The 13,755-nt window shown below is 39.2% G+C and overlaps 1 protein-coding gene across 1 annotated transcript in view; it reads left to right on the forward strand.

Moving 5' to 3' along the window:
- LOC149302446 (uncharacterized) overlaps window positions 1-12,262 on the forward strand; it is an 80,527-nt gene extending 68,265 nt beyond the window's left edge. Inside the window, 18 exon segments of the mRNA XM_089482539.1 lie at window positions 212-367; window positions 811-1,020; window positions 1,441-1,586; window positions 1,872-2,069; window positions 2,172-2,259; window positions 2,346-2,513; window positions 2,965-3,081; window positions 3,649-3,773; window positions 4,127-4,340; window positions 5,142-5,327; window positions 5,749-5,946; window positions 7,188-7,299; window positions 7,527-7,657; window positions 7,760-7,877; window positions 8,397-8,554; window positions 9,765-9,977; window positions 10,444-10,605; window positions 11,939-12,262. Coding sequence (XP_089338665.1) covers window positions 212-367; window positions 811-1,020; window positions 1,441-1,586; window positions 1,872-2,069; window positions 2,172-2,259; window positions 2,346-2,513; window positions 2,965-3,081; window positions 3,649-3,773; window positions 4,127-4,340; window positions 5,142-5,327; window positions 5,749-5,946; window positions 7,188-7,299; window positions 7,527-7,657; window positions 7,760-7,877; window positions 8,397-8,554; window positions 9,765-9,977; window positions 10,444-10,605; window positions 11,939-12,262 — 3,024 coding nt within the window.
- The last annotated feature ends 1,493 nt before the right edge of the window (window positions 12,263-13,755 follow it).

Raw genomic sequence — 13,755 nt, forward strand, 5'->3', positions numbered from 1 at the left:
ACCATTGCATATAATCACCGCTGCCAGCAAAAGTCAGTAGGGATTGCATCAAGTCATTGTGATGAAAAGGAAAACCGCTTGCTTTAACACATTAATACAAAGGCGGCCTTGCCATACATGTGGCAGTCTAAATAACTTAGATTATTAAAAAATTGCCACTGATTAAATGTGTTAATGTATAGCTACTATGGCCTAATGTAATATTTTTTAGGATCTCAGTTCAGAAATGGATACATGTCTGATAGATGGACTTCCTCTCCTTTTGATGTACTGTGATGTCCGAGCTTTGCCCCATGATGTCCGATTTACCCAGGTTCTTAATTCAAAAAGTGAATTTCAACAACATAAAGTTCCTTTCAAAATGATGGTAAGTATATCAATGTGAACTAATGCTGTTCAGTTTCCTCCACCGTATGATGTTTGTAATTATAAAGGATGCTTTCTGAAACATACATACATACATGGAGATAACGTTTGCTCAAAATTGGTTATTTTCTGACCTTGAGAAACTCTACCATGGAAGAGGGGGGATAAATAGCTCTGCATGTAACCTAGGTCAATACGTAGAGTCCCAAGCCATAGGCCACTGTGAATGTCCATTTCTCCCAGCCATAATTTGTTTTAGTAATAAAATATCAACACTGACCGGAACGGGAGGAGATGTGGAGATATGAAAGAAATGATTTGCTTATGGTAGCGTTTTGCTTATGGCAGGGTTGTTCTCGGGAGAGTGACAAAGCCTCAAAAGCCTAGAATGTAACAGAACATGTTAAATGTGCCTGTAGATATCGATCCTAACTTTAATTGAAGGTTGCAGAACATGAAGTAGAGTGTCATCCTGGCTTCCAGCTGTACCTGCACACCAACTCCAGCCCAGACATTATACCCCCAGAAGTGGCTTCCTTCTGCAATATATTATACTTCTACCAGGACAGAGATGGGCTTGTGGAACAGCTCTTGGATAGATTTGTGCAGCAAGAAAAGCCCAGACTGCGTGAGGAACAGCTTTTGCTGAAAGAAGTAAGATATGATGCCTGTGACCTTTTCTTAAAAAATGATACTATTCAAAGCCACAGCATACCTCCTCCTGGCCCGAGGTTACAAGTTGAGAACTGCACTTCTGTTATTAAATTCAAACCAGGAGTTTATGCACAAAATATATAACTACGTAAGGCAATGGAGTTAAATATCTATTGGATGTCCATTGAAATTCTCACTCCACTCGAAGAATGTAAATACTGCAATTGGATGATAAAGAAATCTTGGCTGTATATGCAAAGAAGCTCATCTTGGCCGCACCACTGTTTAAATGCTTGGGATTTTATCCTTTAAGCCTGTGCGTGTCTGTAGGTTGGTCAATTCAAATGCAAGGGGAGGTTATGCATTTCAATGTGTTTATAATATGAATCATTAAATGCTTCTAATTGGTTTTTTTTACAGGAGTGTGTTAACAACATGGTAGAGCTGTCAGATTTGGATGGGAAAATGTTAGCTACCTTGCAACAGAACGGCTCTCTTTTACACAACCTATCTGTCACTAAGAGACTGGGGGACCTTAAACTGCAGCATGAAGAAGCCACCGAAACGTACGGACCACTTCTGAGATTGGCATTGTTATTTAATGTCTGCTTTATTAGAAAACATAGTGGTAATGGGCTCAGGCTAGGGTGACAAATATACTGCATAGTTTAACAAATGACCATCATTCTAATTCCTATTCCACAATCAAAGTCAAATGAATGCATCACTGCAGTAGGTTTCTTGCCGAGCTACCCCATTGTCCCTTTCAATGATAGCCTTCGTTTTGATTTTAATAGCTAGTTATCTAATGAAAGGTGGTTATGTGATGGGAAGTTCTGATTATTTGACAGGTACGTAAAGATCACCACTTCAGAACACAACTTGCTTCGTTCTCGTGAGGGGTTCCGGGAGATAGCCGTGCGTGGTGCAGTTATGTTTGACACAGCCAGAAAGCTCCAGAAGCTCAATCCGATATATGATACCAGCTTCAGCCAGTTGATAGAACTTTTTGATCTATCAATCGCTCATTCAGAAAGGTGAGTCCTTGAGTTTTTACTAAACTTCACATTACAAAACATTACAAAACATCCATGAGTTAACCCTAGTTTATATGGTTGCCTTCAAAGGTTTTCCATCAAAGGGGTAGTGAGCTGCGTGACTAGTAACATATTCTCGTACCTATCACGGTCATTATTAGAAGAAGACAGAATGGTGTATGCTTTGCTAGTAGCGTTTGAGGTAAGCATCAAAAGTACAATATTTGTTTGTTTGAAGCTGTGTGAGCACCTAGAGTAACCAGTGGCATGATTTCTTGCCATCTGTAGGTGGAACGTTCCTTAGGACGAACAAAGCCTGGAGAGAGAGAGTTTGTCATTTCTCCAGACTTCTGTGTCACTGTACTGCAGAGTCTGGGCTCTAAGTTGTCTGAAACACGACAACAAGCGAAGAATCCATTCGACTGGATGACTGAAGAGCAGTTTAAAAATGTACAGGTATGGTCATCTGATGGCGCGGTTCACACACATAACCAACAAAGTGTTTGGCCAGGGAACTAGTTAAAGGGATATTTTTATATATATATTAGCCTATTAAACAAAGGCGTCAGGTCTTTCCCTAAATCTAGAGCATTCGCTACTGATTAAAAATTGGGCGAAATCTGCCTGAAATCAGTGACAGGATTTACTAAATTCAGTCGGTCTGGACTTCAACAAAGACTCTGTTCTGTTGCTGGATACATTTGGAAGTCACAATACCAATTTCAACAAAGATAATGCAGAATCCACCAAAGGCAAACACTTGGCAACAATTGCACAGTTCAAGATTTTGTAAATGTACATCCATGATGATCTTAGTATAGAAAGCATTGCTTAGTCATTTTTGGAAATGATGCCCTCTTGGCAGTCATTGTATTATTTATAAATACCTATGGTTTATTTCATAAAGATCCTAGCGATGTATTATGACTGGTTTGGAGTCCTCTTTGACCGAATGTACAAAGATAGTAAAGATCTTTCCTGGAAGACATTCTGCGAGAGTGAGCAGCCAGAAAATGTTTCCAAAGTAAGTACCTGAAGTTATATTATATGGAAAAAAAAAACATTTTAAAAACAGAGCTGTATATATAAGGTTACATTTGCAACAAGCTTCTTGTCATCTGTGAGTTCCTTTTTGTATCCAATTGAAATGAATCAGAACTGAACTCCCACCTTCTTCCAAGAGCCATGAATTGACTCTTCCGAGGTCTCACGAATTGCTGTGTGTTAACTACATTTCTTTTTAATGAAATATAAAAAATAAAAGCTGTTACAGGGCAGATTATGGTCACGGATATTAAATCAACACAAGGGGGATGGAGCATGGTTGGTAATGGTAAGTGCATAAATCCGAGTAGGAGAAGCTGTTGCTAAGCCCCTCTCCTCTTGCACGCCACAATATACACAATATACTTTTGGTGGGATTAAGTGCTGTGCATCATCAAACATTTAATCTGTTAGAAGGATACTGTTTTGGGATTTGTGTGCAAACCATGTGCACTGCTCAGTGTTATTGTACATAACAAAGTACACTGAACCTGCAACACAATAAACTGGATTTATTGATGATAGAAGACACATGTCCTATTTTTAGGTGAAATGGCCAGAAGGACTGGAGGAACTGAATCCACTCCAGCGATTATTGGTTTTGCGGGCAGTACGTGTTGACAGATTACTTCCAGCTGTTGCTAACTACGTCAGTGGAACCTTGGCTAAAATGTAAGTGATAAATTACCTACAGCAACACTCCATTGAAAAACAATGCCTTTTAATATGCCACTGATATCGGTTGACACCAGTATAGCTTTGCAACACTTCATTTCATTCAAGAAGTAAATACTGAGTTTGTATAATTCAATAAAAACTGAATCTTGTGTACATCAGTTATGAAGTAATTAATCTGTGCCCAGTGGGCAGGTAAAGACAAGTGGCCCCATCTAGCAAATAAGTGACTAGATGAAGCAATAAGAGTGTGCATACTATGTGAAAAAGGTGTGAAGTAACCTTTCAACAGAATATATGTAAATATAAGGCTTTTTCTTTTCATACCGGTGACTAATGTATATTTCCAGGTACTCAGCAGAAGTCACTGTGGATCTGCAGGCATCTCTGGCATGGATGTCACCCTGTCACCCAGGCTTACTGATCTATGATACAGATTGCAATATGCCACGTGTGCTACTCCTGGAGTTTGCAAAGAAACTGGGCCAGAAAATAAAAATTTTTCCAATTAGTATGCAAGAAGACAAAGAGGCAGACAAACTCATCAAACACAGCATGGCAGAGGTACTTATGAATGCTACCAAAAATGTTAGGGCACTAGCATATATATGCCCTCTCTGCTTTTCCTCTGTCTACACTCTCACTTTCTGCTCTCATCCCATTTATCTCATCTCTCCCCTCTTTTTATCATCTCTCTCCTTCTTTTTCTTTACTCTCTACATCATTTTTTTTAACTCTTTCTTTTCCCCATCTTCTGTGTCTCTTACTCTCTTTCTACCCCATCTCTTCTCGTTCATCTCTCCTCTCGTTCATCTCTCTTTCCTCTCTGTCTCTCTATATCTTAAACTTCACATTTAGCCTGACCCAGTGTGACTAACAATATCCACGGTGACATATATATATATATATGAGACTGAGTTCTCATCCATCTCGCAACCTATTGAAGTGGAGTCCCATGATATGATGTCATATTGAGGTACTCCACTTCATTAGGCTTTGAGGTGGCAGCGTGGAAGCTGTGATTGAGTGACCTCTACAGTTCAATGGGCTGTTTTGGGGATTTGCTTGGATCTTCCCAACTTGCCCATGTTTAACGGTGCCCATAAAGCAGTGCAGTGCCTGAAAATCAGGGCTGCCCCACACAAAACAGCATGTTTATTACATATATATACACAGACAATGGATATTTTATATAGGAAAACCTGTGCTTGTGGAATTTCTGTTTGTTTGTTGAATTGTGTCATATATTTCAACTAATATTCTATACTTGTAACACTGATATCATCGTGCATCACAGATATCTCCTGTGAAATGTTTTGCTTGACAGTATTGAGAGCATACTTACTTGCAATTTTTGTTATATAGGGTCACTGGGTTCTTCTGGAAAATGTACAAAACTCTCCCAAATTAATGACCTCACTTGAAGAGATTCTAAAATCAGATAAGAACCCAGACAAGAATTTCCGCCTCTGGCTCTCTGTCCAAGCCAGTCCACATTTGCCAGTACGATTACTCCATAGTACTGTGAAGACGTTTGTGAACATGCCAAAGGTAAGACTTTTCCAGTGTTATTTACTGATCATTAATTACACCAGTGACAACATTTACCAAATGCCCCGACATATTATCAGTCTATACCATTTTTCTTCATTTTGCTAAATTCTTAGTATATTTTAGAAAGAGAGAAATGAAATTTGGTAAAGATGATGCCTTTATTGGCTGACGTAAAATAGATTGCTAGCTTTCGAGACTATCCAGGTCTCTTCTTCAGGCATATTATTTGCTTCTTCGGGCATATTATTTTCAGAAGCTTGTGATCCATTATACATCAGTTAGACAATAAAGGTATCATCCTTACCAAATTTACTTTCTCTCTTTCCATTACATAATGATTCTCTAATATATGTACAAACTATTAAAGAATCCTGAAAGCTTTTTAAACTAATAGTGAAAAACATATTTGTCCTTACAGAATATAAAAGGTGGAATTATTCATTCCTGGCAGTTTCTTAGCCATGATACACTGACAATGAGTAGGCGTCCAGACTGGCCTGCTCTGCTCCATAACTTTTGCTTTTTACACTGTGCCACCCGCACAAGGACTTTATTTGGCACCACAGCAGGCTGGAACTGCCCTGACGTCATGCTGTTTGGATGTACTGAATTTCTGGTAAGTTCAATTAAATTAATAAATGGCTTATACAACCATACAGGCTACTCATATACAAAATATATTCTGATTTGTGTTAAGTAATTATAATGCATTTAATCACATAGTTTCATGCTGCATAGATCTGGTCATCCAGGCATATTTTACATCCCTTAGGCTGTTTGAAAAACACTATTAGTATTAATTGAGTATTTTATGGTATCTGTCCCCTGAGCCTATGTTATGCAACTCTCTAGAAAAAGTTGGTGACCTATGGTGTAAATAGTTGTATTTTTCTATATAGGATGGCCTACAGCTACTAAAGAATGCCTTCAAGGAGAGCGAACTTGAGTCAGGAGGAAGAAATATTTTGTGGACTGCTATCAGATCCCAACTGGCTGAAGTATACCAAACAAAATTATGATTTATTTATGTAGTACCAATAAATTGTACAGTACATATTGTAGAGTGTATGACAGAATGCAAACACCTAAGGCTTGCTATGGAGTAGCCTATTCTGGGCTATGCCTAGCGTGGCAGTTCCAGGAGGGTAGCAGCCCCTCTGCAGCATAACCAGGGGCAAACCAATACCTATTGGGCCACCACGCACTCTGGCACTCCACTGCTTCATAGGCTGATCGGAGAGATCTCCCGTGAAACTGGCCCAGTCCCACAATGGAATACTGCGCCTAGCCAGAATAGCCTCTAAGCAAATGTACTCATCCTTAAAATGCAGCGTGCCAGCATATGAAACCATGTCCCTAAACTTACCATATTAAGCGACTGCAGAGGTAATATGTCATTGTTGCACTGTAAAAGATTGTCATATTTATAGTTTACATGGTAGAGGTTCTTTGGCCTTTTGGGATTTGTCTTATGTAACAAACTGCAAAGCATAAATACATTCTCCATCTCATGAGACATGTCAAATATTACCTGGCTTTAAAATGGTGTTTTCAACACAACACAGAATAATTAGGTGTACAAGAGAAGTGATTCTGGGGAAGAGTCTAAAAACTGGTCCTTGTCCCCACATGACAAATCAGCAGGACCATTTCATTTTATCCATAAACCCTATCATCTTTAAATAAATGTTAAAGGCAGTTGCACTATCCATCAAAAGAGCACCCTCGGGGTTCAATGAGAAACACATCTCCAAAGTGCTCAAGATAATAGTGTCTAGGGAATGGCATTATCCTTCATTCAGACACCTAGTTTATTACTTTCTTTTGAAGACAACTGGAAATTGTCTTTCTTTTTAGATAATTTATGGATGCAATGTATCAGATGAGAGTGATATGACAACATTCACTGCAATGGTTGACTACTGGATTAGCTCAAACACAACAAAGAAGGACTGCGAGCTCACAAAGTGTAAGTATGTGTTTCCAGAACTATTCGCTGTATAATATAATACCCACTACTCCCTTTTATGCTACTTTGCTATTTTTTGTCACTAGCTTAATGTGTCAATCACCCCTGCAGAAGCTTGTCTCTCTTACTTTGTAACTTAAATGTTAGGGTTTACGTGAAAAAAATGCCCCTGAAGATATGTTTTCATGTGCCATTTTTAGAGGTTGATCTTTTTAATATTTTCACAGTAAAATACAAGATTCCTCCAGCTTTCTTTATGCCTGATTCAAGTCCTGGTTCTCTGGCACAAGGTCTGGAGTCTATTCCTCAGTTTTCACTGGATTTTCCTGAGGCTTTTCATATGCACTCATCACCTATGGTAATATATAAAAACAACATAACCAATGCCATAGCATTTAGCAGTCCTCAGTTTGGTAATATTCCATTGCCTATGTTTGACATGCCTTTACACCTCTTTCAGGTTCCCTTTGGTCAAGGGAGTTATGTTGTCTCTAGACTTAATCAGCTTCTTGAGTTTGGCCCTGAGCATAAAAACTGTCTGCATCCTACTGTAAAGACTACTCGGTCATCTGCAAAAGGTAATAAATGTATCTAATATTTCAAATTATCCACAGTTTTGTAAAACAAACCTCTACTTCCCAATTTTACAGGAGAAAAACATTTGCATCTCCAGTTTCTCCTCCTTTGCAGTGGGTTTTCTCTTACCGTAGGAAATTTTGGCCATAGATACGCTATATGGACAAGAGTATTGGGACACCTGACCCTTACACCATCAGGGACTTTTATGACATAGTCAATAATATGTAGTTGGTACCCCCTTTTGCAGCTAGAACAGCTTCTGGGAATGTTTTCACAAGATTTTGAAGTATTTTTGCCCATTCATAGAGCATTTGTGAGGTCAGGCACTGATGTTAGATGAGAAGGCCTGGCTCGCAATCTCCGTTCCAGTTCATCCCATCGGTGTTCAATAGGGTTGAGGTCAGGGCTCTGTGCGTGCCAATCAAGTTCCACACAAAACTCATCCAACCATGTCTTTATAGACCTTGCTGGAATAGAAATTGGCCTTCCTCAACCTGTTTTATTTGCTTCATATCCAGGTGTCAAACCAGTTGCAAGCCCAAACTCTAGTAGCCTTCCTGTTGCCTTGCCACCAAGTATCACCTCTACAAATATCATTATGGGAACAGTCAGATTATCTGAGGTGCAGAAGACCTGTACGTCCTTGCTGTCCAAAGTACCCAGAGGATGGAGTAAGGTAACCCTGACCAGCATGTGCTTTTCCTGATAAAATGAATGCATTTCACTACTCTTGTTGCAAAGCTGTATATAAATTACCTCAAATGAGCCCATTAAAAAAGATTGTATATTTTACACGTAGAAGTAAAACCTGGTAGGACCATAAAAACTCACAAACGGAATTAAAATGATCCCCTGCAAAACAGTTTTGTTTAATGCAGAGAAATAATTTCACACAGTACTAGAATAGAATGTGTTGAGGTTGACTATGTGGCCTCAAGATTGTAAGCTTGCCAGCAGGGCTCTCTCCACTGAATGTATTGGTTTGCTTAGTCTGTCAATTCTCATCTTGTCGCACCCCTTAAATATATGTATTGTAAGAAGCGCTGCCTAAATTGTTGGCGCTATATAAATAAAATATAATAATAATAATATGTTTTATCTTGGTTACTTAAAGGATTTTATTACTGATCGACTCAAATCACTTGGAGGGGATACACCATTTAATTTATTCTTAAAAAGGGAGCTGGATCATCTCACATCATTACTGTCTGAAATAAGAAGGGATCTGCATGTAAGTATGAAAATAGGAGCTCTGCACAGCATTGACGTTAGTGAACACACGAGTAAAAGAAACTTTTGTTATATTTCGTACAATATTTACGAAAATATTGACCTCACTCTTTTGGGGAACTAAAAAAGTGTGGTGAATAACACAGCGCTCTCTATCCACTTCAAAGGCTGTACTAATGGCAGCTGATTTTGAGGCCTCTTTGGCGGCTTTTACTGTGTGGGTCAGGAAGTCATGTTTAGCTCTTCCCCAGCCTATTCAGAACAAGCCATATACATGGTATGACTGGGCCTTGGGCCTGGCTCCATGTTCTATTTCCCACATGGACAGCATACTATCAACAGTTCAAATATAAGTATCTCTAAAATTGTCCACAGGTTCACCAATTAAGAATATGACCCCCCTTGGCCATCTAAAATACAAGAAATATAAAAAATTGTTGTACATAAAATAGGTGAAAGTGGAAGACAAACTAAAAAGAGCGAAACTCAAAATGGTTTTCAAGTAATGCTAAAATACCAGGAAAGTTCAAACCTTTAATCCCATTACCTGGATCTCTCTAATTAAATAGAATTACAGTTTAAATAACTGGTTGCAGAAGACCACAGGAAATAATTGTCATGCTTTGTTCTGTTTTCTGTTTCTTTATCTTGTTTAGAATATAAAGGATATATTAGAGTCACCGGACACTTTAGGCGACCAACTTTCCAACATCATTGTTACAATCATTCAGGATTTGCATTATAAAAAAGCTCCCGCATACTGGTGCAAGCTGGCCTGGAACTTTCCCCGGCCATCTGATTGCCCCGTCTCCTCTTGGATCAGTGATTTGCAGCAGAGGGTGACACACTTCGACAAGATACTGCAATTAGTAAGTCTACCATGTCCCTTGCGATTTATTTTCTTAGAGCCTGCTATTATCAACCATTTTATCTCTGCAACAGGGCTACATTTTAGCATGGTCACACCAGATTCACAATCAGTCACATGGCATTAGTGAGTCTTACTCTGTCTGAGACTTCATTGTTCAAGGAACATGAGGGACCAAATTGGGAACCAAGCTTGTGCTTGTAAACATAGATCATCAGTCTTTATCCCACCTTGATTGCACATACCGCTTATTCTCACCAAAACTAATTTAGGTCATAATATCCCTTTCTGATTATCCAATGCTGGTAGTGATTTTGCTGATAAAAATCCTTGAATTTGCAAATATTCCCTTAATTAGAAAATGTGGCTTTTGCCTTCCATGTCCATGGGAACAAAACCTTAGAAGCGATGGACATTTATTCACTGAAGACTGTTGCCATTTATCTGTTCACATTACATTTCAACAGGGTCGTGAAAAGATGCCAACATACTGGCTTGGAGCATTTAAAAATCCCAGAGGCCTGCTGTCTGTGTTAAAACAAGAAGCTATCCGCAAATATTGTAAAAAAACGGGAGGTGCCGAGCCAATGGAGTTTAAAACTGAAATAACTCAGCGAGACAAAGAACATGTAAGTGATTCATAAAGTTGTTCCATATTATATTATACTAAAGACCATGTAAAGTAATTATATGACCAAAAGTATGTGGACACCTTACTGTCACACCTATGTGAAATTCTTGGATGCCCCATTCCAAAACCATGGGGCATTAATATGGAGTTGGCCTCCCATTTGCAGCTATAACAGCCTCCACTTTTCTGGGAGGGCTTTCCAGAAGATAGTGGTGTGTCTGTGGGAATTCAGCCAAAAGAGCATTTGTGAGGTCAGACACTGATGTTGAACGAGAAGGTCTGGCTTGCAGTCAGCGTTCAAATTCATCCCAAAGGAGTTCAGCGGGTTAAGGTCAGAGCTCTGTGTGGGCCACTTAAGTTTCTCCACACCAAACTCCTGAAATCATCTCTTTATGGACCTTGTTTTGTGCACAGGAGCAGTTATGCTCGAATAAGAAAAGGGACGTCCCCAAACTGGTACCACAAAGGTGGAAGCACATAATTGTCTAAAATGTCTTTGTAGCATTAACATTACCCTTTAACAGTGGTGTGCTTTACACCACTCCAGCTGACACTTGCCATTGTGCATAGTCATCTTACGCGCAGCTGCTTGGCCATAGAAACCCGTGTCATGAAACTCTTGAGGCACAGCGCTTGTGATGTTGTTTCCAGAGGTAGTTTGAATTCTAAAGTGAGTGATACTACTGAGAACAGGCGATTTTTACGCAATACGTTTTAGAACTTAGCAGCCCCGTTCTGGGTCTGTGCGTGGTCTACTACTTGTGGCCGAGGTATTACTCATAGAAGCTTCTACTTCACAATAAAAGCCCTTACAGTGGACCAGGGCGGACATTTTATAAACCGGCTTGTGGCAAACATGGCATCCTCTGACAGTGCCACATTTCATCAATGAGCTCTTCAGTGCCACCCATTTTACTGCCTACGTTTGTCTATGGAGATGGCTGCCTATGTAGTTGATTTTATACACCCGTTAGCAATGGCCGTGGCAGAAACACATGCTGTGTCAACATACTTTTGGTTATATAGTGTACCGCACCACGAAATAATACTGCTCAATACACTGACAAGTTACACAATATTAAAGGATATGCACATCTGCTCATGTTGTGTATCTGATACAGAATTGGTTATAGTGTCATTTAAAAGCCATCCCCAGGTTAAAAGGATTTTTTAGAAGGAGTCTTGTCATTTTCTTTTACATTACTGCTCCAACTGCCAAATGAAACATTTTAGAAATCTTTCTAAACATCTACTATACAAGGTAAATTGTACATAATGACTGCCCTTACCCATGTAATATGACCATAGCTTTTTTTTGTATCTTTATTTAGATTCGAGATCCACCACACGAGGGCATGTTTGTATACGGAATCCACATATGGGGAGTATTATGGAATAAAACTGATGCAGAGGTTGTGGATTCGCCCCCCAAGCAGACTCTAAATACATTACCGGTAATCCATCTACAGTGTCTCCCTATGTCAGAGAAATTGGGGATCAGCGATAACCCAAAAACAGAGACATATTTGTGTCCATTGTACTTATCCTCAACGTCTGCAAGAGAGCCAGTCTTTAGTCTAGACATTCACAAAGTAAACATAACCAGCTCTCGGTGGGCTCTTCGAGGCACAAAGGCAACGATTCACCCGTTTTGATATACTCACGATCGAGTATAAAAATAACTGATTTGGAATGGAATACAAATGGAAATCTGGAACAGGACTACTTCTGAAAGGCAAAACATGCCCTGCTCATATATTCAACACTACATATACATTCATGTGTATATAACAATGTCACGTTTAATGGAGTGAAAGAATAAAACGATAAACACTTGTCAGAATGACATTTTATTGAAACTTACAGTTTACATTTTTTTTATTCTATGGATCCTTCTTTAGGAACCGAAAGGGGGAAAAAAGGATCCATATGATTCAAATTTGCTATTAACAAAAATTTTTCTAGAACAGGTATGAGCTCATGCGTATCCTCTTAACCCCAAGCATGCCGGGGGGGGGGGGGGGCAAACATAATCACCTTAAAAACATTCAAGTATACGTATGGACATGAACAGGTCAGCACAGAATATACACAGTATCAGTCACGGGACACTGATACTGGATGTATTACAAAGCACATAAATAATTAAATACCATACTTCGCTCCGTCCTGCTTTGCATGGTTAGTAGTCAGTACCAAAAAAGCAATGCAGTGTGTTTCTCACCACTGAAAGCGCTAATCAAACAGAGAACATAGAAGAACGTATCACACACGGAACGTATGGTTCCTTTAAAAATGCAACATTACATCACAAAAACAGAACATCATGACGACATTGTGCCCGGCAACGTCTTGACCCTCTGAGACAATGAAATATAAATAAAAATGTTCTACATTATTCATGGTAACAAAAAGCACATCTGTAACTTTCCAGGTGGGCCACATTTTCATTATTTTTACAGTAATGACAGGTAACAGCATGAGAAGAAAGAAATATTACACATATGATCTTTAGGAACGTGTTTCACATGATTAAATTTTGATGTGCCATATATAATAAACTCATTGCTTATCTGCTGATTACTAGAGCCACTAGCAGAACTTGTCGGGGCACAAACATGTTATTAGTTAGCTAAGATCCAGCATTGTCTGCATATTTCATCTTTTAAGCACACAGTACATCCCTATGTGAAAAAATACTGCACGTTTTATGCAAAAATCAACTAAATCACGCAATGTCTTTGGCTCTGAGAAGTTTCCAGAACTTGCGCCTCAGGCTTGGTTTGCTCACTAAAGCAGGAGAGATGTGGAGTCAACTCCCTGAATTCATTATGCATTAAAAAATTTCATGAAATCACTCTCATTTGACTATGAATTATAGAGGTCTGACCAAGATCTGCTTGCAGAAGTTGGACCTGCATAATGTATAATGAAGTCTGAGCTGAAACTGCAACTGTACTTCCAGTTCCCACCTTGGTGGACAGACCTCAAAGATGTTGGAAAAAAATCCTGTATGTCTGAGCTGGAGCATATATCGTCTCTCATTCATTAACTGCATGGCATGGAGCAAGTACATGAATGTTGGTAGTCTCCATGAGCCCAAGCCTTCTGTGGTCTGGCTGTAACAAAGACACTGTGTGTTACTCTC

The sequence above is a fragment of the Sceloporus occidentalis genome, unplaced genomic scaffold (genome assembly GCF_023333645.1).
Source record: "Sceloporus occidentalis isolate IW3139 unplaced genomic scaffold, rSceOcc1.0.p SCAF_19, whole genome shotgun sequence".
NCBI classification, from domain to species: Eukaryota; Metazoa; Chordata; class Lepidosauria; order Squamata; family Phrynosomatidae; genus Sceloporus; species Sceloporus occidentalis.